General features: G+C 50.1%; 9 protein-coding genes and 1 non-coding gene across 10 annotated transcripts; 5 read left to right on the top strand and 5 right to left on the bottom strand.

The window, feature by feature from the left end:
- Window positions 1-264: 264 nt before the first annotated feature.
- Window positions 265-1,183, bottom strand: BO87DRAFT_373371 (alpha/beta hydrolase; the record flags this gene model as incomplete). Its single annotated transcript, XM_025622527.1, has 1 exon — window positions 265-1,183. A coding segment is annotated over exon 1 (686 nt), but the record flags the coding sequence as incomplete, so codon positions are not given.
- Window positions 1,184-2,971: 1,788 nt separating this feature from the next.
- Window positions 2,972-3,281, top strand: BO87DRAFT_422548 (uncharacterized protein; the record flags this gene model as incomplete). The annotated part of the gene is made up of 2 exons (XM_025627124.1): window positions 2,972-3,120; window positions 3,179-3,281. 2 exons carry the CDS (start codon window positions 2,972-2,974, stop codon window positions 3,279-3,281), a joined length of 252 nt encoding a protein of 83 aa, XP_025483151.1.
- A 1,640-nt stretch (window positions 3,282-4,921) lies between these two features.
- Window positions 4,922-7,164, bottom strand: BO87DRAFT_413090 (uncharacterized protein; the record flags this gene model as incomplete). The annotated part of the gene is made up of 2 exons (XM_025626546.1): window positions 6,324-7,164; window positions 4,922-6,251 (listed from the first exon to the last, which is right to left on the bottom strand). Exons 1-2 carry the CDS (start codon window positions 6,908-6,910, stop codon window positions 4,922-4,924), a joined length of 1,917 nt encoding a protein of 638 aa, XP_025483150.1. The 5' UTR covers window positions 6,911-7,164.
- Window positions 7,165-10,785: 3,621 nt separating this feature from the next.
- BO87DRAFT_300962 (aquaporin-like protein) lies at window positions 10,786-13,282 on the top strand (the record flags this gene model as incomplete). Its single annotated transcript, XM_025619143.1, has 6 exons — window positions 10,786-10,809; window positions 10,872-11,128; window positions 11,198-11,505; window positions 11,574-11,805; window positions 12,294-12,607; window positions 12,672-13,282. The coding sequence occupies 6 exons, from the start codon at window positions 10,786-10,788 to the stop codon at window positions 13,280-13,282; spliced, it is 1,746 nt and encodes a 581-aa protein (XP_025483149.1).
- A 334-nt stretch (window positions 13,283-13,616) lies between these two features.
- On the bottom strand, window positions 13,617-13,706 carry BO87DRAFT_t67. Its single transcript has one exon. It is a non-coding gene; the product is annotated as a tRNA-Asp (tRNA).
- A 669-nt stretch (window positions 13,707-14,375) lies between these two features.
- BO87DRAFT_183730 (Hsp20/alpha crystallin family protein) lies at window positions 14,376-15,416 on the bottom strand. The gene has a single exon (XM_025618431.1). The coding sequence runs from the start codon at window positions 15,144-15,146 to the stop codon at window positions 14,556-14,558; it is 591 nt and encodes a 196-aa protein (XP_025483148.1). The 5' UTR covers window positions 15,147-15,416; the 3' UTR covers window positions 14,376-14,555.
- A 1,087-nt stretch (window positions 15,417-16,503) lies between these two features.
- Window positions 16,504-17,128, top strand: BO87DRAFT_373366 (uncharacterized protein). Its single transcript, XM_025622526.1, has 2 exons — window positions 16,504-16,611; window positions 16,662-17,128. The coding sequence occupies exons 1-2, from the start codon at window positions 16,558-16,560 to the stop codon at window positions 16,821-16,823; spliced, it is 216 nt and encodes a 71-aa protein (XP_025483147.1). The 5' UTR covers window positions 16,504-16,557; the 3' UTR covers window positions 16,824-17,128.
- A 114-nt stretch (window positions 17,129-17,242) lies between these two features.
- Window positions 17,243-18,831, bottom strand: BO87DRAFT_327232 (uncharacterized protein; the record flags this gene model as incomplete). The annotated part of the gene is made up of 6 exons (XM_025620175.1): window positions 17,243-18,023; window positions 18,077-18,131; window positions 18,182-18,318; window positions 18,383-18,554; window positions 18,617-18,659; window positions 18,718-18,831. 6 exons carry the CDS (start codon window positions 18,829-18,831, stop codon window positions 17,423-17,425), a joined length of 1,122 nt encoding a protein of 373 aa, XP_025483146.1. The 3' UTR covers window positions 17,243-17,422.
- A 2,216-nt stretch (window positions 18,832-21,047) lies between these two features.
- On the top strand, window positions 21,048-22,651 carry BO87DRAFT_351537 (O-methyltransferase; the record flags this gene model as incomplete). Its single annotated transcript, XM_025621140.1, has 5 exons — window positions 21,048-21,354; window positions 21,420-21,546; window positions 21,615-21,738; window positions 21,808-22,274; window positions 22,338-22,651. Exons 1-5 carry the CDS (start codon window positions 21,187-21,189, stop codon window positions 22,649-22,651), a joined length of 1,200 nt encoding a protein of 399 aa, XP_025483145.1. The 5' UTR covers window positions 21,048-21,186.
- Window positions 22,652-23,336: 685 nt separating this feature from the next.
- On the top strand, window positions 23,337-27,377 carry BO87DRAFT_448112 (Pfs, NB-ARC and ankyrin domain protein; the record flags this gene model as incomplete). The annotated part of the gene is made up of 4 exons (XM_025628282.1): window positions 23,337-23,801; window positions 24,140-26,446; window positions 26,477-26,548; window positions 26,634-27,377. The coding sequence occupies 4 exons, from the start codon at window positions 23,337-23,339 to the stop codon at window positions 27,375-27,377; spliced, it is 3,588 nt and encodes a 1,195-aa protein (XP_025483144.1).
- Window positions 27,378-27,698: the final 321 nt, after the last annotated feature.

Here is a 27,698-nt window from a genome sequence, read left to right as displayed (position 1 = left end):
TGATGACAGCAAATTCGCCGGAAGTGAGGTCAAATTGTGAGGCAAACCTTGACTCCTATCCTTTAGGGCTAACGCAGCATTCACTGCTATCTGCGCCGAGAAGGAGTACTCAGGGGACAGTGAATAGCACTGATAAAGATCGAAATAGCGATTGCAGGTGAGATTTTGGTTCCTGGTTGGATGTTGCCAAATTCTCAATTAGAAAGTCATGGAATGCCAGTGCATTCTGGAGTATCCCTCAAATCATGAATATTGAGGCCTTGTGTAGCCTGTATTAGTCTCTATATACATTGAGGAACCGCCATTGGTGACACTAGTATTCCGGTCCACGTGGATGGAACCAGGTGTATATAAGGCCACGTCACATATCCTTTTCATGATCAGATCTCTTCCCCAGCTGCTCTTCTGATCGCCGTTGTTACTTCAGTTGGCTTCGAGAGGAAAGGACTATGGGAGGCGTCGAGGAACTCTGTGCGGATGGGATAACCTGCCGCCCAATCCTCCACCATCATTTTTTGGATCCCTAAGTGGATAGCATTATCCTGGGCACAGTAGAGGTAGGTACTGGGAACTTCTTTCCAGGCAGCATATGTGCATGGGCTGAGGAAGGCCTGATAACTGTGCGGACGTAAAGATTTGACTGCCGCCTGAGAATCTTCTTCTGATACGTCATTGTAGAAAACCTCGTCTGGTCTGTCTGGGTTAATTTCCAGGCGATCCGCAGAGACATTGAACCACGGCAAGTCGTTTCCCCCGAAGGCGCCGATGAGAGATTTCCCTTCAGGAATAATAAACGAGCAGCAGAAGAAGATATGAGCGACTCCTCCTTCTTGGCCGTTACTCTGCCGGCTCCCGCAGTCAAGCCCTTTGACGGCTTCGCTTGAAGGCACTCCTCCGTAAGAGTGTACCACAAGCACGACCTTCTTGCCGGCATCGACTAGACGTTCTAGATGGCTTCGTATTTGGGCCACATCGGCAGAGAAGTCTGGGAAGTGCTGGGTTGGCCCCACGGAAGGAAGATGAACGAGGTCCGTCTCGTACCCCGCAGCCTCGAGTTGGTCGATCACTCTGCGATAACATTCCGGGCTGTGCCATGCGCCCGGCACGAAGACGATAGTATGAAATGGTGCCATATTAGGATTCTGGCAGAAAGTGTCTGATGCCAGAAATGGATGGATATTTGGTGCTCTGGCAGGGATATATATGAGTACGGGGAAGGCTGTGGTGGCGGGTGACCGCATGCGGGAAAGTCATGAACTCATCACGGCAAATGGCGGTTTCGTATCAACCCGAGGATTGACTCAATTGACGTGTCGATTGGTGTCAGTGCAAGCTAATTCAGTACCGGGAAAACATCGGATAATGTTAATTGGCCTATCTCGATGCAGAATGTCTGCAGATGCGGGGAAGGAAAAATCTTCCATATGCGCGTGCTTCGGCTTCATTCTGAGCATGCCAGACCCTTCAATGCGATCCCTCAAAATCAGTGTTAGTTCTATATGGCCCACTAATCTTACCATGACACTTAAGTAAGTAGGTAGGAACGCAACTTTTAGAGCTGTCAAACCAATCGGTCGTAGTGTAGATACATCAAGGGGACGGCAGGCAGATGAGGCCAGACCCACGGAGCCCTCATTCTCGGAGCGGGGCAATGCGAAGGGTGGGGGTGAGAAAGCATCCCGTGTCAGAGAGCCCACGCTTCTCGAAGATAGTGTTCAATTCGTTAAGTAGCTAGCTTCAGTGTGCCTTTTTGAGTAATAAAGTTCTGCAAATGTACACTATTTTGGTGTAGGGAGTGGCATCGACTCCAATTTCTAGGCCACCACGGGACTATCTCACGAGCTGACCCCAAAAGTAACCCGCAGTGTTACTGGAGTCCAAAGTCAGTGTATCAATATATTGTCAAAACAAATTGCAATCCGATGATAAAGCGCACTTCCGCTGAATGGTTAATGGTCCAAGCGCAGGAGCTGTCCATATGTACCAGGCCAGCCGTGGCATTTGCAGTCTACCTCATACACCAAGTTAGCAGCTCAGGCAGCTAGTACGTACCTTTTCTGTCCATATGTCCTCGTAGAAGACTAACTAGGGTGTATGCTGTCCCTGCATGAATCCACTGCCAGGGTTGTCCGATCAGCCATAGTCATGATCGGAAGTGGCGATCCAATCTGAGCCAAGCCAGATTCTACAGATCGAGATGAGCATAGGGAAGAAGGTAGAAGGCAGGGGGTCCAAAATTCCCATCTGTCAGTTAGTAGTTAAATTTTCTACGAGCTTTATTCACTATGCAGGCCATTCCCCCTCCATGTACTCTAAGTTCTGTTACCATCCCTCTCCCATTGAATAATAACATAATAATCACTCCATCAAATGACTTAGGCTCACATGACTGGACTGTCCAGATGCGGTTAGCTCCAACGTACATATAAGCCGCTTCATGCCTCAGGCATCCAGGTGCCCAACTCAAGGTGAAACATCGGGAAATAGTCAGGGGCAAAGCCCAGAAATGGAACAAAAATGATTCCAGACACCCTAATGGAGGGTTGAGACTGCCAGCCTCAACCTCGAACAACTGATTCAGAGCAAGAGGCTGCGCCCTGTTGATCGCCCCCCAGGTTCACTATCTAACTCTGCTACAACTCGAAACCGCAAAGACACCTTAAAGGGTTTTCGAGAATCGGCCAGTGGGGAATGGACAGTTGGAAAGGGGATGAAACTATTCCCGGCAACAATCTCAAACCGCCCAGGGGCGCCAGGCCGTGAATTAACCAAACAGCATTCCGCATTCACTCCCCCCTGCTGGTCCGTGCTGAAGCCACTAGTCCTGGCAATGTCTTATCCCCTTTTGAGGGCGCCAGAGAGCAGGTTCGATTCAGAACGCGACCCTCGCGTCCCCTTTTTATCTTCCCCTTCCCCGTCTCTTCCCTACGGCTCTGCCCGTTCCCCGGAACTTGCATATCAGGTCCCCCCAATGGAATCATCCCAAGCCTTCTCTCTCTCCCGGCGAGCAGTCGCTATTGCGATGCCTCTGTGGGCTCGCGACGACTCGGATTCCTCGTCTGGCGAGAAGCCCGTCAGTAACTTCCTCAAGAGCGGCGTGCCAGGTATCATCGTTGGCATGTGAGTACTGCGTGGCTTCTTCGCCTACGACCTTAGACATGCTAACAACGGTCCCTAGATTCTTCCTAATCGCAGTCTCTGTATGCTGCTATTTCCTTTGGCGCAACAAAAAGCGAGATGCCAAAGAAGCCGCGGCGGTACGAGACTGGAATGATGCATGACCTCGGATGATCTGCAGCATCATCGGCAACCATTCTCGAAGTTGTGCTACCAGGGCTGGACCTATTCTTCCTTCTTCTCTCTCTCTCTCTCTCTCTCTCTCTCTCTCTCCCTACCTCTCTAGCTCTACTTCTCTCCCATTATCCTCCTCCCACCCCGACCTCCAGCTCTTTCTCTCTTGCTCTGTTTCTTTCTATCGGCCTTCTTTCGGTTTCCCTTTTCTATCCGGTCTCTGGAGTTTAAGTGGGTTCGGTTTTCTTATACCTCTGTTATCGTCCTCGACAAAGTTTGCATGTCTGTTGCCATAGCATTTTTCAACTGGTTCGCCATACTACGTTTCGCATGGCTCGTCGCCCATAAAATCCACTGAACGCATCAACGAACATGTACTCTCAATCCTACATCTCTGCCCTTTTGATGTCTTGGAGCCTGGCCTACCCAATTTGCCATGTATTATTATCCAATTGAGGCTGGCACCCCTTGGCCGATACCTGACTTGGGATGGCCTAGCGACAATCACTCCCTCATCGTCTCTTTCATACCCTCTGTAGATCATCCCGCACTGATTAGTGTATATGTTGTACAGTATGCATTGCATGGTTGTTCTAGAAACAGCATCGACAAAGTTTTCCAACGGTTCTCAGCATAGCTTATGCCTTCCCGTTTGAGCTAGCAGAGTTTGTTTGGTTCTTCCGTTTTGGGAAAGTCTGGTATGTGGGACCACTCAAAAGGGAACCAGGCCCACGTGAGAACCAGATTTGTACAACTCACTGAGGTCCTCACATACCAGAGATACTCCCTTACAACCGTCAAACTGCAGATGGCAAGGTCTCAACGTAGTAAATCAGGCCGAAAATGATACTCTCTGAGGTGTAACTGCTTCACACCGATAAGCAAGTTTAAGCATAATTTAAGACATCTGCGATGGGTAAGAAAAACTCTGATCTGAAACATGACCCATAGCAGTGGCCACTGAAACATTGTTCCACAACCTCACTATACCAGGAAACATAACACACTCCCTCTATCAGCTAACTCTGCACGTGCTATCACCCGCTTCTCTCCAACATCATCCCACCAGAATACGAGGTCCCAGCTTATAGCCTCAGCCTTGCAGGACCCCTACTTTCGACGTGTCTCCACAAGATCGCACATTGACCGCTAAATGAGCTTTCATGGAAAGGAAGGTTATGAAAGAGTGCTATTATAGACCACCAGGGAAGCGTTCAGCTGCCTTGAATTCGAGAAAGCGGCTGAGCCTCAGACGATAGGCGGATCGGTGAGGCTTGGTGTGATCCTGACGGATTCTAAACTGTTATGATTCGCTGAGTCCTGGGGGGTTAGGGGCCAAAAGATGCGCCGTGGAGCTCCTTCCGGTAGTCGAATAACCGAGAGCACCAATCATCTGAAAACAGATCGAAAGGTATCGGGACGACGGGTATAGCCGATAGTAGAGTCATCTAGGACGCATTTTGGGGGTTTTGACATCTTGTAGCGATGGAAGTGGAACAACTGAAACTGAGCTGGGATATGTTGTCCAGTGTAGGCGAACCGGAGAAAGACCGACAGAAAAAAGTCAGCTAGTTAATTATTATTGCCACTCTACTCAGATGGTCTATGTCTATAGCAGATAGTTACATCATCAAGCACTCTCACCACTAATCAGCCTAGATCTCTCAATCGCCACAGAGCCTTCCCTCACTTCCACCGAACTCGATCTAGATGTATCCCAACTCTTGAAAACGTACACCCCATCCTCAGTTTCCGGCTCCACAGCCACCCGTCGGCTCGGATGTCCAGCATACTCCTCGAACATTTCATCAACAGAATGAACCTCCTTGCGCGATCCGGGATCCTCAAATCGATCTGCTACAAGACCCGAGATTCCAAGCCGAGCATGAACATCAGGGACTGCTCCTCTGGCGGTTCTGATAGCGAATCCCGCAAAAATCAAGCCCACGATGACATACAAGAAGTTCACGGCAACCAAGGTGAAGAGTGGCGCCATGGGAACCCGCGATACAAGGGAAGTCTCCCTCTGCTGCGCTGCTAGTGCTGGGCGCGATTCGACCCCGTCTGCTCCCAGGGCCAATATCACCTTGCTGAATGACTGTGCGATCTTGTCTGCGAACTCCTGGCCCGTTCGGCTGAACGCGGCTGCCCCGATTTCCAGCTCAATGGACGGTTCCCAGTCGACGGTCTGCGCGATACTCGTTTGCCAGATGTTGGATACCGAGGTGTTGCTGTCGGTGGGTACAAAGCGGGTCATGGAGTTGTTGACTCGGTCGTACACGATGTCGTAGATCGTGGTGTTGCAGCCAAGGACGTAGCCATACACGCCCGACTCATTCTGCACAAAGTCTGTCGAGTTGGGGACGGTCCCGCCAGAGGTACTTAGCACGCCGGCGATCACGTAGTAAAATGGGTTTCCTGTGCCATAGTTGGAAGTCTCATTGTCTTCGATGTCAGTTGTCATGCTGGAATCTGTAAAAAAGCCCGTGATTAATTCGGTGGAGTCGATGAAGCCGGCAAAGGCACTCGAGCAGTTGTATCGGAGAGAGGTCGTCACTTCGGTCAGGTTGCATCTTTTGGAGAACATCTCGCACTGTGTCGCAGCACCATATGTTTGAGCTTCGTAATCCCGGTCGGTCACGGAGGCCGTGCCCTCTGGTATTCCTAGGTAGCTGTACATCGTGCTGTTGTTGTCGTAGGTGTACACGGTCGCGAAATCAGAGACGTTGTTTAGCACGCCGAGACTGACGGTTGCATTCGCCAGGAACTGGCCCGTGACAGCCATCGAGACACTACATAGGCCAGTATCTTCCTGTGCTGCGACTGAATTGTTACCTTTCAAGCACTGGGGGGTCAGGCCAAAGCTGTAGTCGGTATTGTTCGTGGCGGCAGTGGCGCGAGTGAAGGAGACTGTCGTCGTAGTCAAGTGAAGCCAGGTATCTGCCAAAGAAACCAACGCTCTGGTTTGGGAGTTATCAGACAATGTACAAATCAAAATAATGGGGGTGCATGCAGTAGCTCTCTGTACATACCCAAGTAATGTCGCTAGCAAAGCCACAGAAGCGGCTGAGAACAGAGTGGAAGTCTGAGGCTGGCGCTTCTTTTTCCACGAAACGAGGTAAACAATCCAGCTCCAGGTCGCTCCGAGAGTGCCCCCGTCAAAGAACTTGAGCATGAGCGTCAGTTGGTATGGGGTAGGCAACCGTTCAAAACGTCCTTGTTGTATGTCCTGGAGGTACCTTCTCGCGATGGGAAATGACGCAAGCGTAATGAGAAAGCCCGACAGCATAGGAGCCAAGGTACTAGCCCATGAGGTCACAAATAGAAGAATACTCGAGTTCATATTCACGTAGTACGCATCCGATGAACCTTCTGTCGCGAGGCCCACGCGGAGATTCTCAAACGGGGAGTTTCCATGTCCAACCCGGTAGCTAAAGACCAGTGCGAGGAAGACAGCTGTCAGTGATGAGAGAGGAATGGTGAGTAGAAACCAGCTCCAAATTATGAAAATCCAATGAGAGGTAATTCCAATCTTTTCTTCTTTCGCCTTGGGGTCCTTTTTTGGATTGGATGACGTAGGGTCACTTGCGACAGAGACAACGGTATCAGACTCGGCCATGGTCAAGCTGTATTGTGGTCAATCCGATACTAAATCTTGGATAGAGGAAAAGGATGGTTTTGAGTTGCACCAACTCTGGGAGAGCCTGCATTATATACAGGCGAAGTGGTAGGCCATTGCTCGTGCGTCTCGCGAGGCTGAGCGGCTGTCAAAACTCCAGTGCTATCGATCGGGGTCATCGTAGACCTATATTGAAAAGAGAAATTTGCTAAGCAGATCTGACATGTGGAGACTGCATTCTAAAGTCTTTCAGGTTTCCTGGCAGCACTACAGCATTATGTAGAGCCAACAGGATGTAGTGGGTCCTGTTTGACTGGCTAGACTAGGGAACTGAATCTCTCATTTGTTGAAGTCAGAGGTAGAAGGATCACGGGCTGGCGTCCGTCAGCATTCACTCCACCCACCTCATGACCATTTAAAAATTTCTCTTATAACACACGGTCGCTCCCTGTTAATTTAGCGACTGTGCCCATGCTAGAGCGGATTGCCTGCAGGCCATGGTTAGGAAAGCTTTATCCGGTATCGGCCTTTCACTGCTCATGGCTATGAAAATCGTTTGGATTGGTCAAGGAACATTTGCACTTAGGCAATCATTGTAATATGAACTAGTTATCTATCTGTGGTGGTATAACAAAGAATATTCTGTCAGCTTGACAGGGCAACAAGACGAACTCCCATGTTGACAGGTCGTCGGACATGCCGAAATCCATCGAAATGGCGCTAAGCACATATTATGCCACTTGCTCTTGTGTTCCTGCATTATTTCATGTATATAGTCCCAGCTTACACCACCGGATAGGCAGGAATGCACGCAGTCCGTCATGCATGTGAAAGAAACGGCGAGCAAATTTCACCTCGGGATAGGGTGTCCAATGGTCGGGCAGCATGTTATAGTCTGGATATTGGAGCGGGAAAGAGATTTCGAGAGGCTTCGAGTAGAGATGCCTTTCATCTCATCGGTGCGTTGTCACACAATACAACGCCGGGGGGAAGCATGGGAACGAAGGTCCTCTCAAGGATTGAGGTCCCAGCCATATTCATTCCTGCGATGTTTCCACGAGACCAACCTGTCGTCGCGTTTTGAAGAGAGATCGTGTTTCGTCATGCAGGTTCGTTTCTATGTGAGGTGCATTAGTAACACAACTTTGGTCAGCAAGAACGCTTCTCTGAGCCTGGAATGCCTCTGTTAGTACTCTTATCAAGCCAGTTGGTAGCCCGTGGAGCTTAGCATAATGTTCCAGTTCTTGGTAGGAACAGGGCAGACTTGCTTTGGCAAAAGGTATAGAAGATATACGCATGTCAACTCAAGCGTGTAGTCTTCACTGTCATGCCGGCTCCTATGTGCAATACGACATAGTACACATACCATGCCTCTATGGCGCTCTCATCTTCCCTCAGTGCCGCACAGTCCTTGCCACGGTCTATCTATATAGCTGCAATGCTTGCTGCAAGTGCCAATAGGAAAACCCAAAAAGATAAGTTGGAAGGAAAAAGTTGCTAGGCCTTTTGGAATGGGGTGTCAATTGAAGGGGAGGACAGTTTGTCGCAAGAGCTTGTTGTCAAGCGAGTTCACAATAAAATAGCCCCTAAGAGAATTGAAGCTGTATGACAAATTGAGGGGAGACGACATAGCCACAAGGGGTTGATCCTGCTGTGTTGGGTGGAGCTTTTGTTAAGGCCCCGAACCTGGGGATGTCACTGCAACATCAGCAGATGCCAACTGCGGGAACATAGTGAAATACTGGGCCGGTATATTGGAGTGGTGTGACCCAGAACGTGACCGATGTGGTTTATTGGTCTGGGTGACCCGGGGTAGAGTAATTGCTCCGTTAGAAATTTCCCATGTCAAAGAAATCGCCGGGACACCAGCTCCGAGAGATATAGTAGCTTGTTCCGTGTCTGACGAACGGTACCTGCATTGCATCTTCATGTCATGACGAACACCCCCAACGGGATGGAGTCAGAGTTGGGGGCCGAACCTGCACCGGGCCAGAGCAGTGTCTGCATCATCCTTTGAGGCAGTGAGACGGAAGTAAACTCCTCGTGTATGTCTATTTGTCAAGTAGTACTTGGCATACAACTTGCGATGTTGCAGAGAGAGTGGGTAGTCGAATGCCAACATCTCCAGTTAAGGTGTGGCTAGGACCCCTCGGAACCGCAATCCGGATATGTCGGGGCTGTAGAAACAGATTTCTGGTCTGAAAGCATACATTCCATATGGCTAATATGGCAGGGTTAGAGATGGAGAGGATACCAGCAGTGTGATGGGAAGCTGAAAGGGGGGTAACATCTGGATAGCTTCTGATCCGACGCCAAGGGAAAGTCTGCCAGACTAGCCTGTCTCGCTAAGGACGAATTCGGCCGGCGTGCTCGCTCATGTCCAGCAGCGTCAGACCCCACCCACCGCCACAGCGCTTGGCCGGATCCGCCGTCTGCCAATGTCAGCTTCCTATGAGCAATCGAGGCGCCCGGAGAATAAACTACGCAGGAACGGGAAGCCGAGATGTTGGTTCTCTGCCCCCAGATTGGATCGCCACAGCCACCATCTGAAACACAAACTCAATCCCTGGAAGCTGAAACCGGCCCCTTCCGTTACACAGTGCCTTACACAGTACCAATGCTGAATAGGGGCATCTCCACTGCACTACATGACTGTTCTACAAAGTTTCTCGGGGAATCTCTGTGTGCCTTAGGGCTGCTGGCATGTGTGTAACTCTCGAGTCTCCGAGAGTGCGTCGATGCGCAGTCACTAGACGAGGGAAACACAACACAGGAAAGGCTTGAGTGTATACCGGATGACTTTTTATTTTCTTTGAGTACGTCCTAAACAGAATAGTTCTGGCAGTCGGTGTGTGTTTGTCTCGGTGAAGATGGAAAATCACGAATCGATGGAGATTTCGGCCCCGCACTAGTTCGGCCTCAGCCCGAACGTGTCTGCCTGAACTCAGTCAACTCACACATTGGACGAGTCCCCCTCCAGTCAATGATGCTATTTGGCACAGGCAGTGTGTGCTCTCGGTTCCTCTTTCCGACTCGCGGTGGCCCATGCAAAACCTAACGTTGGTCAGTTCATCCTCCTCACTGGTTCCTCGCGCCTGAACCTGCGGCAGCCGCGGGGTGGAGACTTCTCCCAATGATGGCTCTCATGGGCTCGGCCAACACGGATGCTCGCTGAGCTTGGCTCTGTCGGCCTTGCGCACATGGCTCCTCGGGCTTTTTTCTTGCGCTAGTCTCTATCATGGAGGGAGGATTATCCATCCTACTGGTCTTGAATTATACCCCCGGTGGGCTGGTGTCGGCGTAGTGCCGCACGATCTTAGGTTTCCGCATCTTCAAGATGTTGGACGGACCTCTCAGATGCATCCTGAGGGCAGAATCGGATAGACGTGATGACATTATCCTTCATTTCGTACTGTCACACGTCAGCCCCGATTGGCAGCTAAATTAGCGGGCCGTTGGTGATGACCGACTATCATCGCTGATTTGCTCGGACCCCTCAAGTCACTCAGCCCACTGTTCACAAGTAGTATCCAACCAACGATGCCTTGGAGCATCTCCTGCAAATTGGGGCCGCTCACAATCCTTCACACCTTCTGTTCCTAAGAGGGGCTGAAGAGATGCCATACAGCCAGCTCGTATAAAGAGCGCGAGTGCGCTGCTCCAAAATGTCTCTATCCAAGCAGAGCATTTTCGCAGTATCAAGTCGGTTTCGACAGTCCTTCCTTTTTTTTTTCACTTTTTTCACAGTTTATTCAGAAGCTATTGACTAGCTTCATCACATTCCTTCAATCACATACACTCCTTGCAGAGCACACAATCATTAGCATTTGTCCTACTCATCAACCAATTTCTACTTACAATACCTTTCTACCAAGATGCGTTTCACTCAGTTCTTCAACGTAAGCAGCCATTCTGCACATATCCGGCTCTCAGCAACAGAGTACTAACATCCGTCCTACAGTACCTTGCTGTCGGCTCCCTTGCCGGCATCGCCGCCGCCGCTCCGTTGGGAACTCGGACCCTGGAGGTCGAGGAGGGAGAGCAGTTGGCCTCCCGTTCCACCAACGCAGTGGTGACCGTCAGCGCATTGGCTGTCACTAGCGTCAATGACAGTGTTGGCAAGAGCTCCGGCTCGAACTCTTACACCAAGTACACCGGCGATGGTTCGACGGCTGATGGATGGCCCGCCAAGTCCGACTGGCTTTCCTTCGATGCGATGTATGCTTGAGGCCCCCCTTTCGGGCTTACTTCCAAAGCACCCGTTATGCTAACCCATCACTACTATAGGTGGGAGGCCAACAAGGATGCTGTCATCGCCAAGTCCTGCAGCAACAATGGCTGGGGCCAGGACAACTCAGCAACCGAGACCGCAAACATTAAGAGTGCCATTGAGAAGGTCGCTGAGGAGTCCAAGGTCGACCATCGCTTCATTCTGGCCGTGGTTCTGCAGGAATCCAAGGGCTGTGTGCGGGTCCCGACTACCGCCAACAGTGTAAGCAACCCTGGCCTCATGCAGAGTTACCAGGGTACCGGTACTTGCTATGGAAAGAGCACCTGCTCCGACTCGGAGATCGTCCAGATGATCCGCGATGGAGGTACGTTATAATCCTTGTCAATATCCTTAAGGGACCTGCAGTTTCTAACATCAATCTCCCTACTTCAGCTATTGGAACTTCCTCCAGTGGCGGTTATGGCCTCGCTTCTTACCTGGACTTGGCCGATCGGACTGGTGTTGCGGCCTACTACCGTGCCGCCAGACTTTACAACTCCGGTGTAAACTCCCTTAAGTCGACCACCAACCTTGATCTTGCCTCTGGTGCCACTTCTTGCTACGCCTCTGATATCGCCAACCGTCTCACTGGCTGGACGACGGCGACCTCTAAGTGCTCTAGCTGGTAGGCTGCTTCGTTCCCACGTAGTAGTGGGATTGCAGATATCTCCTCCCAGCGTTGGCATGAACATGCCTTGAACACTTCGATATGGCGATTATTTCCGTTCATTTCTTTTTCTATACGATAGGGGTGGCACAAACCTGCTCAGGGAGCAGTTGTCCCCTCATCGCGATTTTGCCTAGCTGTTTTTGTTCGTTCCCGTGATATCATTCTGTCTTTGTATTTCAATTGGTTTTTTACCTTCAATTAGAAGCATTGCTCGCTCTGAATAGATACCCTTCACCTGCTTTGCAGGTGACTAGATTTCATCTCAACAGCTAAATCCACTCACTGAAACGGGTAAAAGGACATCCCACGGACCCGAAAGAACCCGAACGACGACAACCAGAAGAAGAGTCATAAGTCTGTTTGGTTCATTTTGTAGGTCAGAGACAGTGTCATTCCTATTTGTGATTGATAACAATTCCCCGTCTAAGAGCATCTCATATCAGCGATCCACTTTCCTCGGGTCGGCAGTCGCCGGCCGCCGAGCAAACCACAACAACTTCATACTTCAGTTACTGTCGAACTTGGCACTTTTACCATGTGCATGGTTGCGTTTTCTGCTCTTTCGACATTATGATACCTGGGATGGAGAAGAGTGGCTGTCGCGAGAAGCCAGCGCACGGCATCGCACCTGTGGCCCGCTTCCCTCAGAGCCGTGGCGATGGCTATCGAAGTACTACCCAGCCAGGTACAGACCTGTCAGACTGGAAGTGCTTGGCGGACGTCACTATGTGGAAGTGCACCTTACTAGAATGTGTTGGTAAGATGGTGACCCCAATAATGATCTGATTACGGTTGTATGGAACGCTAAACCAGAGATACAGCCAGCATGATGTACACGTTCATGTTGACATGGGTGACGATTGCACCAGCATCCAAAGATCGAGACGATACCGGTAATCTCTCCTACCTCAGCTCGGACAACTACGATTGGGTCCGCTTGTTACCTGCGAGTATCGTCAATGTGTGCCTCCTCCCTTTGATCATCTTTACTTTTGCGCGCTCGACTGGCGGCTATATCAATCCGACTGTTACATTGGCTGCGTACTTTCTTCGCCGAGTGTCCTTATCGCGGGCTGCTATGTACATTGCTGGACAAGTTGTTGGAAGTGCCTTGGCAGTGTGGGCTGTGCAAGAAGCATATGGTAGCACAGAGTTTGATATGGGGTGTATCATCAGTCCTGGAGGGATTTCGATACGCGATGCATGTGTTGCTGAGATGATCGGTGGTTTTGCCATAGTAGTGGCAGTCATGTACATTGCTGCTGGTCGCAAAACCAGAGGGTTATTTGGAGATGCGATGTCGCCTTGGATGGTGGGCATTGCCATTGAGGCTGGGTTCTGGTTACCCAGATTCATATGGCAGGAGTATCCCCGTGCAAGTATACCATTGTGGCCTGCGTTGTGGGAGGCTATGATCAATGGCAGCTGTTAACAGATATTCTTGAACGAAACCCGTCTTATATTAACAGGAGTTCTCCTTATTTGGGAGTGGTAATAGTATCGCTGCAGTCTACGGGGCTGGTTCACTATGTTCGGATTTTTTATGAGCGTTGCGATTAATTTTGACTGGAATGGATAGGTCCAGCATCATGAAAAATAGCAAACATGGTCTATACTAGTAGTATGGGGGAAAATAAAATAAATAATAAAAACATCACACATGGCGCTTAGAGATAAGATCGCATGTGGCGCGAGCGGGCGAATTCGGAATGCGGAAGATAGAGCACGGGATCGGGCCGGCAAAAGAAAGAAAACAAAAAAGAAATCTCCCCGACTGGGAGTCGAACCCAGGTCTCCCGCGCTTGTTCCCGAAAGGGATTGACAAGCGGAAATCATGACCGTTAGACCATCGAGGATTGGAGATATTATCTGTCTCTATTTCTTGCTACATAAGCTACTGTTAAAGCACTACATTATTAGCTGTAAATCAAGCTGCTGCTCAAGATATTCCAATAAAAGCCACATGTCACGAGTATTATTTGACATTTATAGACAGTATTTGGACGCCATTATTGACTGTCGTTTGGTATTTTCGCTGCAATTTGCACATTTGGTTCTTTTTGCTTTTCGTTCGGGATGTGCCATGGAGATATATATAGTTACGACCAATCATTGTAAGTTGAAGTATGCTACAACAGACTGCAACTACTCCTAGGTCACTCTATTTAGGCCATTCACCATCTCATCCCACCCAGAGAACAACAGTAACATTGACTCATGCTACTAGTATTTAGCCGGGCGCAATACATACTAGGTAAGTCGCTGCGCTTGTTAGCTGCAATGGCAGCGTATGCGACATGTGGGTCGACACTGGGCCTTGGCGACAGCAGTATAACAACCGGCATAGGAGTGGTCTATGTACGAGGGTCATGACTAGTGCTTTTTATCATTTCGAAACGTATTGCGATGTTTCGATTATCAAGTCTGGTTGTTACTTTTACCCGGGAATTACTAGCAAAGGAGCGAAAGAGAGAATTCAAACTTTCAAATAATGTATAGTATTACTAAAATACAATATCAGAAAGGAGCGAAAACCCAGCAACGACTGAGAATGCACACCTCGACTATTAGACACTAATCCCCCAGCATTCTGGCACAGATAAGAAACAAAGGGAATGAAGACAACAGAGTAAAAACATCACACGCTATGGAACAATTTCGAAACCCATCATCAAGTCGTTATTCGTCGCACCACCGATCAATTTTTACTCGATGGTAATCTTCTTCGAAGAAGGAGCAGCCGCCTTAGGCACGAAGATGGACAGGATGCCATTCTTCAAGGAAGCCTTGACAGCATCCTGGTCGACGCGAGTAGGGAAGGAGAAGGTGCGGTGGAACTCGCCAACGGAGCGCTCGCTGACCCAGTAGTGGTGCTTGGTCTTGGACTTGTTCTTGGAGACTTGCTTATCACCCGAGGGGACGACAGCGCTGCCCTCACCCTGGTTGTTGTTGTTGTTGTTGTTGTTGTTGTTGTTGTTGTTGTTGGCATTTTCCGGGGCAGGGGTGTTCTGGGCCTCGTCATTGTCCGAGGAGTGGTATTCGCGCTCGGTGCGACCCTTGATCACGAGAGTCTGAGGGTCGGAGAACTCAATGTCAACGTCCTTCTGGGCGATGCCGGGCAGCTCACCATCGAGGTGGTAGCCATCCGAGGTCTCGCGGACGTCGAAGCGAGGCGCAAAGGTGCGAGCAGAAGTCACCGAGGAGCCTTGGCCGGAGCGGTGGAGATCATAGTCGTCCAGTAGGCGGAAGAGAGGGGCGAAGTCGCCAGCAGTAGGGATGGTTCGGAAGAGAGACATTGTGGTAGGTAGATTTGTTATGATAGTGGTAGTGTTAGATGTAGTAGACGTTGGTTGCGATTGTTGTATTTGTAGTAGTAGTAGTAGTAGTAGTAGTAGTAGTAGTAGTAGTAGTAGTAGTAGTAGTAGTAGTAGTAGATGCTTGATGTCTGTTGCGATGATGAGGATCGACTGGAAGAGATCCCGAAGGGCCTTATATAACTTTTGGACCCCATGATGGCGACTGGTAGAGGCAGGTACCAGCTCGTAGGGGGAGCTGCTGGAGGAAGCTGGAAGCTCCCTGAACGATCGTTGGCACCAGTGGCCCAGGAGGGTTAGTGCCCGCCAGAGACAGCGGGAAGGCCCCAGGCACCCCCGGACGCTTCTGGCGGGTTCGACGCGTGGTCACGTGATACTACCTGGGTTTGCCACCCGCCACAAGGAAGGAAGTGATGGACTCTGGATTCATTCCAACCACTGCACATGTGTGCTGCTGCTGCAGCTGTCATGCCAACTCATTCTCCGCTCCTTTCCAGATTGTTCCACTGGCGTGCATCCCCTTCTGTGGTACAAACTACGAACCACAAACTACACGGTGCCACTGCAAGCTGTCGTCGGTCGCTTTCGTCATGGTGAAGCAATCATCCCTTCCAATTGTGCCAACTTGCGTTTGTCTCGCATATTCGCCCAGATTCGACGGATATCTGGAGCTCGATGGCAATAAACAGGAAGTTTCGATGGTCGGAATCGCCACCTGAGTCTCAATTGAACTCCACGCAATTGAACTCCACGCAAATGATGGCGTGCCGGCCCGCTGGTTGACCATGTATGGCCACAAGCTGCAAAGGGCAGTGGTGGAACACCATATCATCAGCCATACTGTGGTGATGATAGAAAAAAACCTGACCTTAGGGCCACACAGCAGTGCTGACTGTTTCCGTGAAAGGGCTGGCTTCCTGGCACGGTCCAGGGGCCCTTCCAGTGCAACAGAAGGCGAAGTAGGGTGGTCAGTGAAATGCCTGAGGTAGTGCAGATAGGAGGGTCACAAAGACCAAAGCACCAAAGGATTCCAAAATGTAGTTGCATCCTCCTTCTCAGCAAGCAAATTGCGGCCATGCGAGCCTTGAGTATAGCGAAGGGCAAGGTCTAGACTCTAGGGACTCCGCGTATGTCCCAGCCAATGAACAGGGCTAGCCGGGTTTTAGGAGACGATGTACTAGAGCTGTAGCGACTGGACGGAAAATGGCACCGGAATGGTTACCCATGACATGACGAAGGAAATAAGCAATACTACAATGTAGTACAGACATGTGAAAAATGTGGGTAGCATATATGAGGGGTTAAAGATCTTCTTGAACAAACATTCAACACACAAAATATCCATTCCAGAACAAACACCACTATACTAGGAACCAGTCGCTGTTATATTAACATGCCTTCCAACCAGATGAGCAAGTCGGATGCTTCCCGCATCCAGTCCACCCAAGTTAGCAGGTGCTGTATGTTGGCATAGATTGCAAGCTCACAAAGCTACAGGCCCAAGGTGGAAAAGATATGAGCTCTGGTGGCTTTGCTGCTCGAGCTCAAGGAGCTGCCGATCGCAATGCCAACGCTGCAGCATCCAGCACCCGTTCCTCTCAGGGCCCGTCATCGGGAACCCACCAAAGTGGCCAGCCGTGCACGCCCGGAAAGAGATGAGCTCATGAAGTAGCACAATATCTCACAATTTCTTATGGCCATGATATCAATATGGAACTTTTTGATTGGGTTCTGTCTTGAGCACACATGAATACGAAGCTGGTTATGCCTCGTTCGACAGTTGTTGCGGGGTGCTTTCTCCGAGGGTGTCGGTCTGTTCTTGACGCATTAGCTACCAGAGATCTGCATATGGAAGCTTGAGATTTTGAGAAAACTTACACTTTAAACAAATTGGCATTCGTGTGGCAGCCCTTTCCCTGGGTTAAGAAGATAAGCCTGTAGCCATAATGCTGGTGCTAGGGTGGAGGCAACACAAGAAGTTGTGGAAAACCAGGGCGGCATTCACAGTGACGCATTTTGCATAGTAGGTGACGTAGATCTATCAAAATCTTGTGATGTATTAAATATTCATTGATATGGTCATAGTAGAACAGGACCGTAAATATGGCAATCCGCTGGGACATCAAGGAAGAGCCGTGTCAGCCCAATATGGGTTATTCGCGTACACAAAATGGGAAAGGATATCGCCTTAGATTGACGCCATTTAACATGCTGAGCATAATCATGTTCCACCCAAGCTCTGTAGACAGCCACTGGCTTCAGTGCACATATGGAGGGGTGGTGGATACATGGTGCAGATCTTCAGGAGAGGCTTCTTCATGCGCAAGAGTCACATCTGTCGTAATCATAATGCCCATGTTTCGTTCGGAGTCGCCCGCGTAGCCCTGTTGTGGTGCCGGCAGGAGATCCATAATATGTTCCTGGCTCTCTCCCGACGGATTTTGCCGTTTTTTTGACCAGCCCATAGACGAGAGCTCGTACGACTGAGGCTCACTGGTGCTGACCACCGTAACATCTCGACCCCCACTCTTGGAGTTGAAAAAGGTCGTTCGGCTTCGGTCCTTTTTATCGTATCCGCGGGAAGAACTGTAGGATGCAAACCACGAAAAGCGAGAGAGGAGAGGCTTGATCCCCGGGGCGCAGACGATGATGGCTGAGACAAAGGCCTGCCGTGATGCCCAGCCCAAAGCTGTAGCGAGAGTTGAGATGTCTTTGACGGAGTAGTATGCTCGAAGAGCGGCAGCGATCATGACGAAGATGCCGGAGGAAAACAGACCCGTGAGAATCCACTTCTGAGACGTTGGAATTTTGGCGACGATAATCAGTGGAATTGGGACGCACATGATACAGAGATCAGTTCTGGTGCAATAAGTGAGCAAGCATAGATGATGGTCGGAGAATACTGCACTTACAAGATGCTTAAGACTTCGATGACGATGTAGTTCAATGGTCGCACAGTGCAGTTGTCTTGGATCGTGTTAATAGAGGAGGATAACCTGCAAGGCATTATAACTCACTTCCTGCATATGGCTTGACCTGCCAATTTTTCTCGATCGGCCTGCACATCAGAAAGTCGAAGAGCAGTGAGGTGACAAATGTGCACATTGTGAAGGCGCCCACAGCCAAGGCTAGTCGGTGTTGCGAAAGACCGATCCTATAAGCTGTCAGACTTATGCCTATCCCTATCCCGAAGCAATGGGTCTAAGCTTAATGCTTACGTGAGTCTGTTGTAGAGAAACACAAGCACCCCCTTGAAAGACCACACCATGAGAATGTACGAAAGCCAGGCAAGAAACGCATAGATCGAGCCTTTGGCTAACAATGGGACCTGATCATCGGGTACCTCAGCGGCAGTGGTGGCATTGAGGCCTATATTGCTGCCATAGACAGCTAAGCATGGAGTATTAATGAACTAGTGTCAACCAATCACGGTACGAATCGAATCAGCTTACCGGTGCACATATATAAGAATACAACAAGGAGAGTCCAGAGAAGCTGATGTTAATTAGCCCGTCTTTCACCGCAAAAGGCATACTGGTCTCTGAAATCCTACCGTTCCAAGCACCAGGCACACATCGTCCCAGCGGAACATTCCACGGTCCACGGAGAAGCGCGTGTACAATCGAACTGCAATGACTACCAGCCCTATTGCCCATTCACTGAACATCTCTGCGGTGAGATTGTAGCTCATTTTCTTCGACAAAAGATCACCAAAGGCAATGGGAATTGTGTGTACTGAGTGAAAGTGGAAAAAGAACCACGGGATGAAATAACGGTTGGGGTTACGGAGACAATGTTGTGTCCGAACGTTGCGACATGGTTGAAGCCCTTACCACACGGCCAAAAAAGGGGAAAAGCAGTCAAGGGAAAGGAAATGGCGACAATGACCGTCGCTCTGCACTTTGCATCCAGTGACACAAACATAGCAGACTATCGGTTACGCAGCAAGGAAAAAGAAAACCCGCCTCATAATTTCTCTGACTAGATTGGTGAAGCTGGAGTGGAGAGGGAATCCAACACACGCTAAAGCAAAGGATTTAGCACTAGCCTTCCATCGCCAGACAAAGAGGCTATCCACGCCCATCTGCGGCCGATTCTCGTCAATGGATCCGGTTTCGGAAAGCCGCAGATCACTCTTTCCTTCTCTCGCTGCTGCAAGAAGCATGCGTATCATACATAGCAGAACTCAATTAGTCGTTCCTCAACCATGGGTGAAGTCGAATTAAGCCTAACTCAAACGGCTACCGGTCGGAGTCAGCCAAACCTTGTAGGTTCTCATGCCTCATCGGACGGGATGAGGGACGTGCCGTGCCAAGGGAAGGACTGTGGCAGGCGTCAGGGCAGCACCAAATTTGAGGTTGGCATGGACCACTAAATGCTTCCAAATTACTGGGCGGTTCTAGAAAGCCTGAGTAGTGGCAGGAGCACCGGACGCTCTTTGCGTCGAGGGGGTTGAAAGCTGAGGCCGACAGTGGACCCTAAGCATACACTACTTGGTGCTTACGTACTGTATCCAAGCTGTAGGAACTTAGGAAGAGCATCCAGGTGTTTGAGCCAGGTGGCAGGCGGCTCCATCGTGGGCTTGCCCACTCGTTCCGCCTCTAAAAAAGAAGAATATTAACATAAGGTTCCGTGGTCTGAGCCCTCCGCTATATATATAGTTTTTTTCTTAGTGACAAATAAGATTGGGACGTTGAATCCATCCGTCACCCCCGACACGGCATCGCTGCCTGCGATCGACGTTTGATTTACCAATCGGAATCATGGTCCGGTACATTCTCCACAGGAGTTTAAGGCTCTAGTATCAATTGTCGTCCCGTGTGAGGAGCGGGATCCGCACAGCGGTTGATCCATATCGGACTTGGCCCTGAATAGGAAATTGAGACCCACGAGAGCCGCGGAAGCATCTCTCCCCGGCGGACCGGCAAATGTTGCCCACCACAGGCGATGCTTGGACCAGGTTTCTACTGGACGAGGACGATTGAATGAGGGAGAGGCTGAGATGTCAAGGAAGACGTGAAGATGGACCGAACAAGAACAAATCTACTATATACTATGGGAGATGATCCAGGTCCCTCAGGCGCTGTTTAACTCATTAGCTAACTATCGACACTGTATCGTCGTCAGCGAAGGATTGGCACTAAAACCGTAGCCTCTCTTTTCCCCTTCGAATATTCTCCACTAAAAGATCATTGGATATAGTCATTTCGTATTATGTTTTTTTCTCCCCCCTTCCTTTCGAGTGTTCTCTTTGCGGACTCCTGGATAAGCTCTGTTCCACGCACATCCCAATGTCGTATTTCACCATCCTCGTATCAAAATTGCGTTAAAGTAACCTGTGAGGGATACTACTGCACGACTATCTGGTAGGGATGTAAATCGTAGCCGTGTCGACCAATTTCCTCTTCGACCGCGAAGCTCAGAACGTCAGGAGGTGCTGCGCCAAGATGCGGAATTGCGGGTGGTGGAGCCGATTTGGGGCAGCAAACGAGGGAAGATTAATGACGGGGCAATGCTCCATACCAAGTACGAGACATCAGGGACATAGCATTATATCTTCTTGGCGCGGCATTGTGGTCCCCACTGCTCTCTGTTAAACGGTTGAGGCGTATTCCTTCTTAAACGGTGTTGGTACTTGCTAGTTACGTGATCGACGAAGTGGAAGGAATTGCACATAATGTCTGGCTCCAATGAGCTTAACCACCTGTCACTATCATCGGAGCGGGACCTAAAACTATTGACAGCCGGACCAAATGAACCGTCTTACTGGTGTTCAGCCAGGTCACCTCAGAATTAGCTCGCGTTGGCGAGGAACGCTACAGGATGCCACCCACCTGCCAGTTGGAAACCCTCCCGGACTGGACCTACTATTCTCACTACCCCCCGCTATGTCTGAAGCCTTGGTCAAGCGCACCCCGCAACAGGGAGGCGAAGGATTATAAAAGAAGGGGTGTCTCGAGTCGTCGATGGCCGTTCTTCCCACATCACCCTTCGCTATCTCAGAGCATGTTCTCTTGACACGATGAACACAGATTCACTCCAGAGTATTTGGACTGATGTCCAGTCGTCGCTGGAAACTTTTCAGGCTGACGGAACTGAATATAACCGGATCGATGCTCTCGAGAAGGCAACCCAGCTGGCGAGAGCGCTGGAGAAACCTCGCGATGCGATTCTGAAACTAGCATATACGGTGAGTCAGTAGGCCCTGAACCGCTAGGTTACTTCAGATGAACGCCTATGCTAATGATGAAAAAGCCGACAGCCCTGATGGCTGTGAAGGTGGCTCACGACATGAAGGTGTTCCCTGTTTTGGCCAACGCAACGAGCCCAGTCCCCGTGAGCGAGCTTGCAGCGTTGAAGCCTGCGGATCCCCTCCTAGTCGGTATGTTCGAGACCTATGCTATGCATTGGTCAAGTAACTTCTGACGCTGACTGCTCGAACTATGCTAGAGCGAATGATGCGTCTCTGCGTGGCATTCGGCTTTGCCGATGAGCCGGTCCCCGGTGAGTATTTGCCGACCGCGGTGACCAAGGAGATGGTCAACCGAACGTCTGTTGGAGTGGTGGAGTCCTTGTAAGTAGCTATATGGGGAAGGGAAATTCAGTTGTTCGTGATGGTCACTAAGACGCAGCTTTGCATCAGGTTCTGCGAGTTCCTCCCCACCATCCAGAAGACCCCTGAATACCTTCAAGTCACCAACTACCGTAACCCCGAAGATCCTCTGTTTGCGCCCCTACAGTACACCAACAACATGAAAGAAGACGGATTCATGTGGCTCTGCCAGAATTCCGAAGCCCTAGCTCGGTTCAACAATTTTATGGAAGGCCAGCGTGCGGATCGCCCGCACTGGGCGGACTGGTTCCCTGTGCAAGATCGGGTATTGGCAGTTGCTGACAGCAACCCCGATCGGGCTTTGATTGTGGACATCGGTGGTGGCCGAGGCCATGACCTTCTGGGATTTAAGAAACGGTTCCCCGATGCACCAGGGAAGTTGGTGTTGGAGGATCTGCCGGTGGTGATCGACGAGGTGCGAGGGGCGCACGACTTGGAAGGGGCCAACATTGTCCCCGTCAAGTACAACTTCTTCACGGAGCAACAGCCCGTCAAAGGTAAGATCCTTCATCTTTTCCAATATGTGTGAAAACGACCAGTGACCTGACGAGGGTATGAAGGTGCTCGTGTCTACTACTTCAAAAATGTCATGCACGATTGGTCCGATGAGAAAGCCCGGATCATCCTCAACTATGTCGTGGAAGCGATGGAGCCGGGCTACTCCAAGCTAATCATGGAAGAATATATTGTACCCGACCGGAATGCTTCGGCGATTCACGGCATGACAGACGTGGCGGTGATGGTGTTTTGCTCGGGACTGGAACGGACGACGCAGCAGTGGACTCGGTTGCTGGACTCGGTGGGATTGCGAGTGAATAAATTCTGGACGCGCGCCGGCGATGGACTGGGAGTGGTCGAGGCTGAGCGGATCTGACCGTGTAGAGAGACAGGAAAACATTGATATTCTGTTGGAATGAGAAATGAAATTGATGGTCTATATTCATTCATTGTCCACTCAGCAGCATGCACCCATTACTAAAAGTATATGTGTTGGATCAAGCATGAAGAGTGTTCAGCGCCAGACATCGTTCTACGGATGCGAGCAAATGGAAGGGCTATTTCAGACCGGCGTGGGATGATCATGAAGCGGGAGTGGAAGAAGGTAATGGTGGAAAATTGCCAGTTCAGCAAATCAGGCATCAAGCCCACTGCAAGCTCTGCACTTAGTGTGATTATATGCAGGAAATGCATACTAAGTACACTGCCACGCCATCAGACCTGGCGGGACTGAGAGATTCGCCGGTCGGACACTTGGGCGCTATCAATTGATGGCTTTCTTCCACCTTTCCCTCATCTGCACAGAATAAAAAAAAAACCCTCTCGAGACTGATTCACCAACACCCGGGCATAGAGACGCTTGTTCTAATCAGTCAAAGCTGTGGGAAAAGCCCGTCACATCCCTACATCTCCTCGCATGGAGCATCGACAGCCTCATCTCCTGCAACCCCCCCCCCCCGAAGCGGAGGAAACTCGACTTGGGAGAGAGCCCCAGGCGACTCTCCCACGATGATTACACCATCGGCTGGGTGTGTGCTCTTGCCATTGAGGCAGCGGCAGCAATGGCCATGCTGGATCAGATCCATCCAGCCTTGCCCACCCACGCGCGAGACAGCAATTCGTATACCCTCGGGTCCATCGGCCGTCATAATATCGTGATCGCTTGTCTTCCCGCCGGCATCTATGGCACCACATCAGCAGCCACTGTCGCCAGCAATATGTTCATCAGTTTTGGATCGATTCGTCATCTAGTTATGGTCGGGATCGGGGGAGGGGTGCCGTCTGCATCGGTCGATATCCGGCTTGGGGATGTCGTGGTGAGCATTCCCACTCCCTGCTGTGAGGGCGTGGTGCAATACAACTATGGCAAGGCCATCAGACAAGGGCACTTCGAAAGAACAAGCACTTTGAATAAGCCATCCACTGCCCTCCTGACAGCAGTCAGTAACCTTCGGGCGGCGGACCTCCGCAATGGCAGCCAGATACCCGTCCTGATATCTGAGATGCTGGCGCGTAATCCGCGGATGGTAGAAACTTTCACGTCCCCCGGCTCTCAGAGAGACCTTCTTTTTGCTTCAGATTACGAGCATGACCCAGCTGAGCCTACCTGCAAGTCTTGCGACCGTGAAAAAAACTAGTGATCCGGTCGACACTCAGCTCTGATCGGCCGGTTGTTCACTACGGCCTGATCGCATCCGGGAACCAAGTGATAAAGCATGCACAAACCCGCGATTTGTTAGCAGCGGAGCTCAATGGCATATTATGTTTCGAAATGGAGGCGGCTGGGCTGATGGACAACTTTCCATGTCTTGTCATTCGAGGTGTTTCGGACCACTCAGACTCGCATAAAAACAAGGACAGGTAGGGCTATGCGGCTGCAACCGCGGCTGCATATGCAAAGCAGCTGCTTGCTACGATCGGTGTCTGCGGCCCTGGGCCTATCTCTGACCCTGCTGTTCCTGAGGCAATCACGGCTGCCCAGCACCGCGCATCGATGATGGATGCTCTGCGACCTGATCAACACGAGAGTCGGCAAGCTACGATAAAGCCCGCGCATGCCAAAACCTGCAAATGGCTTCTTGAGGAGCAGGAATACGTGAACTGGATGGACAGCAATCGTTTCCCCGAGCACCGTGGCTTTCTCTGGATCAAGGGAAAGGCAGGGAGTGGCAAATCCACTATGATGAAATTCGCATTCCTACAGGCCGATGCAACAGTGGATGCAGACACCAAGGTCCTCTCATTTTTCTTCAATGCTAGAGGAGAAGATTTGGAAAAATCAACATTGGGGATGTACCGGTCCTTGTTGGCGCAAATGCTGGAAAAAGTCCCAGAACTCCAGGTACTCCTAGACGAACTTAACTTTGAGCGCTGGGACGAGAAGTATCCTTGGTGTCATGAGTTACTTCAGTGCACCCTCCGCCGGTCAATCTCACAACTTGGCGGTCGTCGTGTCATCTGTTTCATCGATGCTCTTGACGAATGCGAAGAAGAACAGGTCCGCGCCATGGTTGGTTTCATCCAATCCCTTGGAGAGCATGCGATATCATCAAAAGTCCACCTTCACGTCTGCTTCTCAAGCCGTCATTACCCCCACATTGCTATCGAGAAGGGGCTTGAAATGATACTGGAGGATCAGGAAGGTCACGCTGACGATATCACTCGATACCTGCAAAGCGAGCTCAAAATTGGGCGCAGTAAGCAAGCCGAAGATATTCGACGCGAGATACAGGCGAAGGCCTCAGGGATCTTCTTGTGGATGGTACTTGTTGTGCGGATCTTGAACCGCGAATTCCAGCGCGGTCGCTTGCATGCCCTCCGCAAGAGACTTTATGAGATTCCGGCCAAACTCAGTGATCTTTTCAAAGACATACTGACCAGGGATACTGCGAACATGGAGGATCTCTTACTTGGTATTCAGTGGATTCTATTTGCAAGACGACCGCTCAAACGAGAGGAATTATACTTTGCCATCCTTTCTGCCGATCCCGACAATTTGACGGAGGCCTGGGACCCTGAAGACGTAACTGAGCAGGATATCGATCGATTCGTACTGAGCGCCTCCAAAGGGCTCGCTGAGACAACTAGATCAAAAGCAAAGACCGTTCAAATTATACACGAGTCTGTCCGAGATTTTTTGCTGAAAGAGAATGGATTGCGCGAGCTCTGGCCTGAGCATCAGGGGAACTTTGAGGCTTCCAGTCATGATCAACTGAAGCAGTGTTGCAACAACATCCTCCTTTCCGAAACTAGCAACCGCATTGCAGAGGAGCAGTATATTGCATCTGCTTCCAGGGATGAGCTCAAGGCCTTACGGGGCTCTGTTTCTCGAAAGGTCCCATTCCTACAATACGCGGTCCACAATGTCCTTCAAAACTCTGAAGCTGCAGAGAAGGGTGGCATCCGCCAGGGATGCTTTCTTGGCAACTTCAATTTCTCTCGCTGGAAGCGTTGCAGCAATTTTTTCGAGAGGTACAAAGCCCGTCGTCACACGGAATCTGCATGTCTTCCTTATATCCTTGCCCAATATGACCTATCGAATTTAATTCTGGCAATATTTAAAGACAAGCCACGTGGTTCTATACCGAGCAGGCGTGAACTTGACTTTCTGGTTTCCTATGCTGTTAGGAATGACCATAGAGAATTTCTCGATTCCATCATCCGAAGCCAGCTGCAAGACGCTTCAGCTTCCTCTACCGCTTGCATCGAAATGGCGCTCCGTTACACCATCCAATTTGATCGAGAAGCTATGTTCGCGAGCCTCATGACACGTACCAATGTCAACCTCAATCTACAGGACAAAGATGGAAAGCAGTATCTACATTACGTGATCCAGTACGGCCGCGACTCCATGTTCGACCGAATGTTAGCTATGCGCGAGATTGACTTGAATGCACCCGATGTACACGGCGACACGCCTTTACATTACGCCATTCGATTTGAGCAACAATATATCTTCACCAAACTTATCACAATGGATCGTATAAATTTGAGTGTCCAGAACATGGCTAATCAGACTTTATTACACTGTGCTATGCAATATGGACGGGAGAAGATGTTTGATTTACTGATAATGAGAGACAATGCCGATATCACTGCTCATTTATGCTCCGCCATCGAGCGTAATGACGAGCTTGTGTTCAATCGACTGTTAGCAACACAGCCCGTTGATGTAAGTTCCACAAATAACTTTGGCAAGAAGCCAATGATACTGGCCATCGAACGCTCAAATCCTGCCATGATTAAGTCGCTCTTGGAAATGAGCTGCACGGAGGTAGGTGTTGCTCATCCTCGATTTCCCTTTCAAGAAGCCCCATTAGCGTCTGGCGTTATTCTAAAGTTAGTTATTACGTCTCTAGGTACCCCTCTCTGAGCAAGGTTGGAACAGAATGCTTCAATGCGCAGCCCTAAATAGATGGGGTGAGATTGTAGAGCTACTAATTACCATGGATGACCTCTTCTCTCACTTGAATAGCCCGTGCGCAGAAGCCGTTTTGCTCTACGCCGCATGGAGTGGCCATAAGACCCTTGTGGATAAAATTCTAGCTACAGGGAAGCCTGATCCAAACGCAAAAGCCTTGGATGGAAAGACAGCACTTGCATACGCTGCATATGGAGGCTACACAGACATTGCCATACAACTACTCTCAAAAGAAAACGTTGAACCTGATGTCAAAGATTGGTATGGAATGACACCACTTGCATACGCTGCATCTAGAGGCCACGAAGATATTGTTATGCAGCTACTCTCAACAGAAGGAATCAATGTCGATGCAGCAGATTCACTCGGAATTACGCCACTCATACACGCTGCCACTAGCGGCCACACAGCTGTTGTTCACATACTTCTGTCTACAGGAAATGCCAATCCTGACTTGAAAGACAGAATTGGGTTTTCGCCCTTGTCTGAAGCCGCACTGAATGGTTATGAAGACGTGGTACGTCGGTTACTTGCAGTCCGAAGAGCTGATGTTCTCCCCGAGGATGTTGGGGGACGAAAAGCACTTTTGGCGGCGAAGGCTTATCAGCACGATAGGATTGTGAAGATACTGGAGGACTGGCTATCACCTTCCCCTCATTTCGAACAAAGATCAACTGCATGAATCACGTAAGAAATCTCTTTTATTTCTGCTTATATACATGAAAAGACATTATGAGGGTTGAAGGCCGCTTTCCAAACATATTCCTCTCGTTTATCATGACCCAGCAGCGGACATACAATTTGATAGAAGACTTGGTCACACGGAAATTGAGAACGGAAGTTGTACTGCGCTATGAATAGGAAGGGGAAAAGTGGCATACCATAACTTAGCGTTGAGCCAAATATCGTGATTGCAAGTGGAACGGGACGTCAACTTGGCCGCGCGCAATGTGAGGTCATCGACTCTGCTCCAGGTAATATTGCCTTATTTGGAATGCCGTTT

This window comes from Aspergillus neoniger, assembly GCF_003184625.1.
Source record: "Aspergillus neoniger CBS 115656 unplaced genomic scaffold BO87scaffold_5, whole genome shotgun sequence".
Classification (NCBI taxonomy): Eukaryota; Fungi; Ascomycota; class Eurotiomycetes; order Eurotiales; family Aspergillaceae; genus Aspergillus; species Aspergillus neoniger.
The sequence above is the reverse complement of the archived record's forward strand: the minus strand, read 5'-3'. Positions and strand labels throughout refer to the sequence as shown.

Excerpts from the sequence above, each read along its gene's own strand:
- BO87DRAFT_183730 (XM_025618431.1), bottom strand. The coding sequence starts at position 15,146 with ATGTCTCTCTTCCGAACCATCCCTACTGCTGGCGACTTCGCCCCTCTC.
- BO87DRAFT_373366 (XM_025622526.1), top strand. The coding sequence starts at position 16,558 with ATGCCTTCCAACCAGATGAGCAAGTCGGATGCTTCCCGCATCCAGTCC. Across the intron at positions 16,612-16,661 it reads CCCGCATCCAGTCCACCCAA|GCCCAAGGTGGAAAAGATAT; the intron begins GTTAGCAGGTGC and ends ACAAAGCTACAG.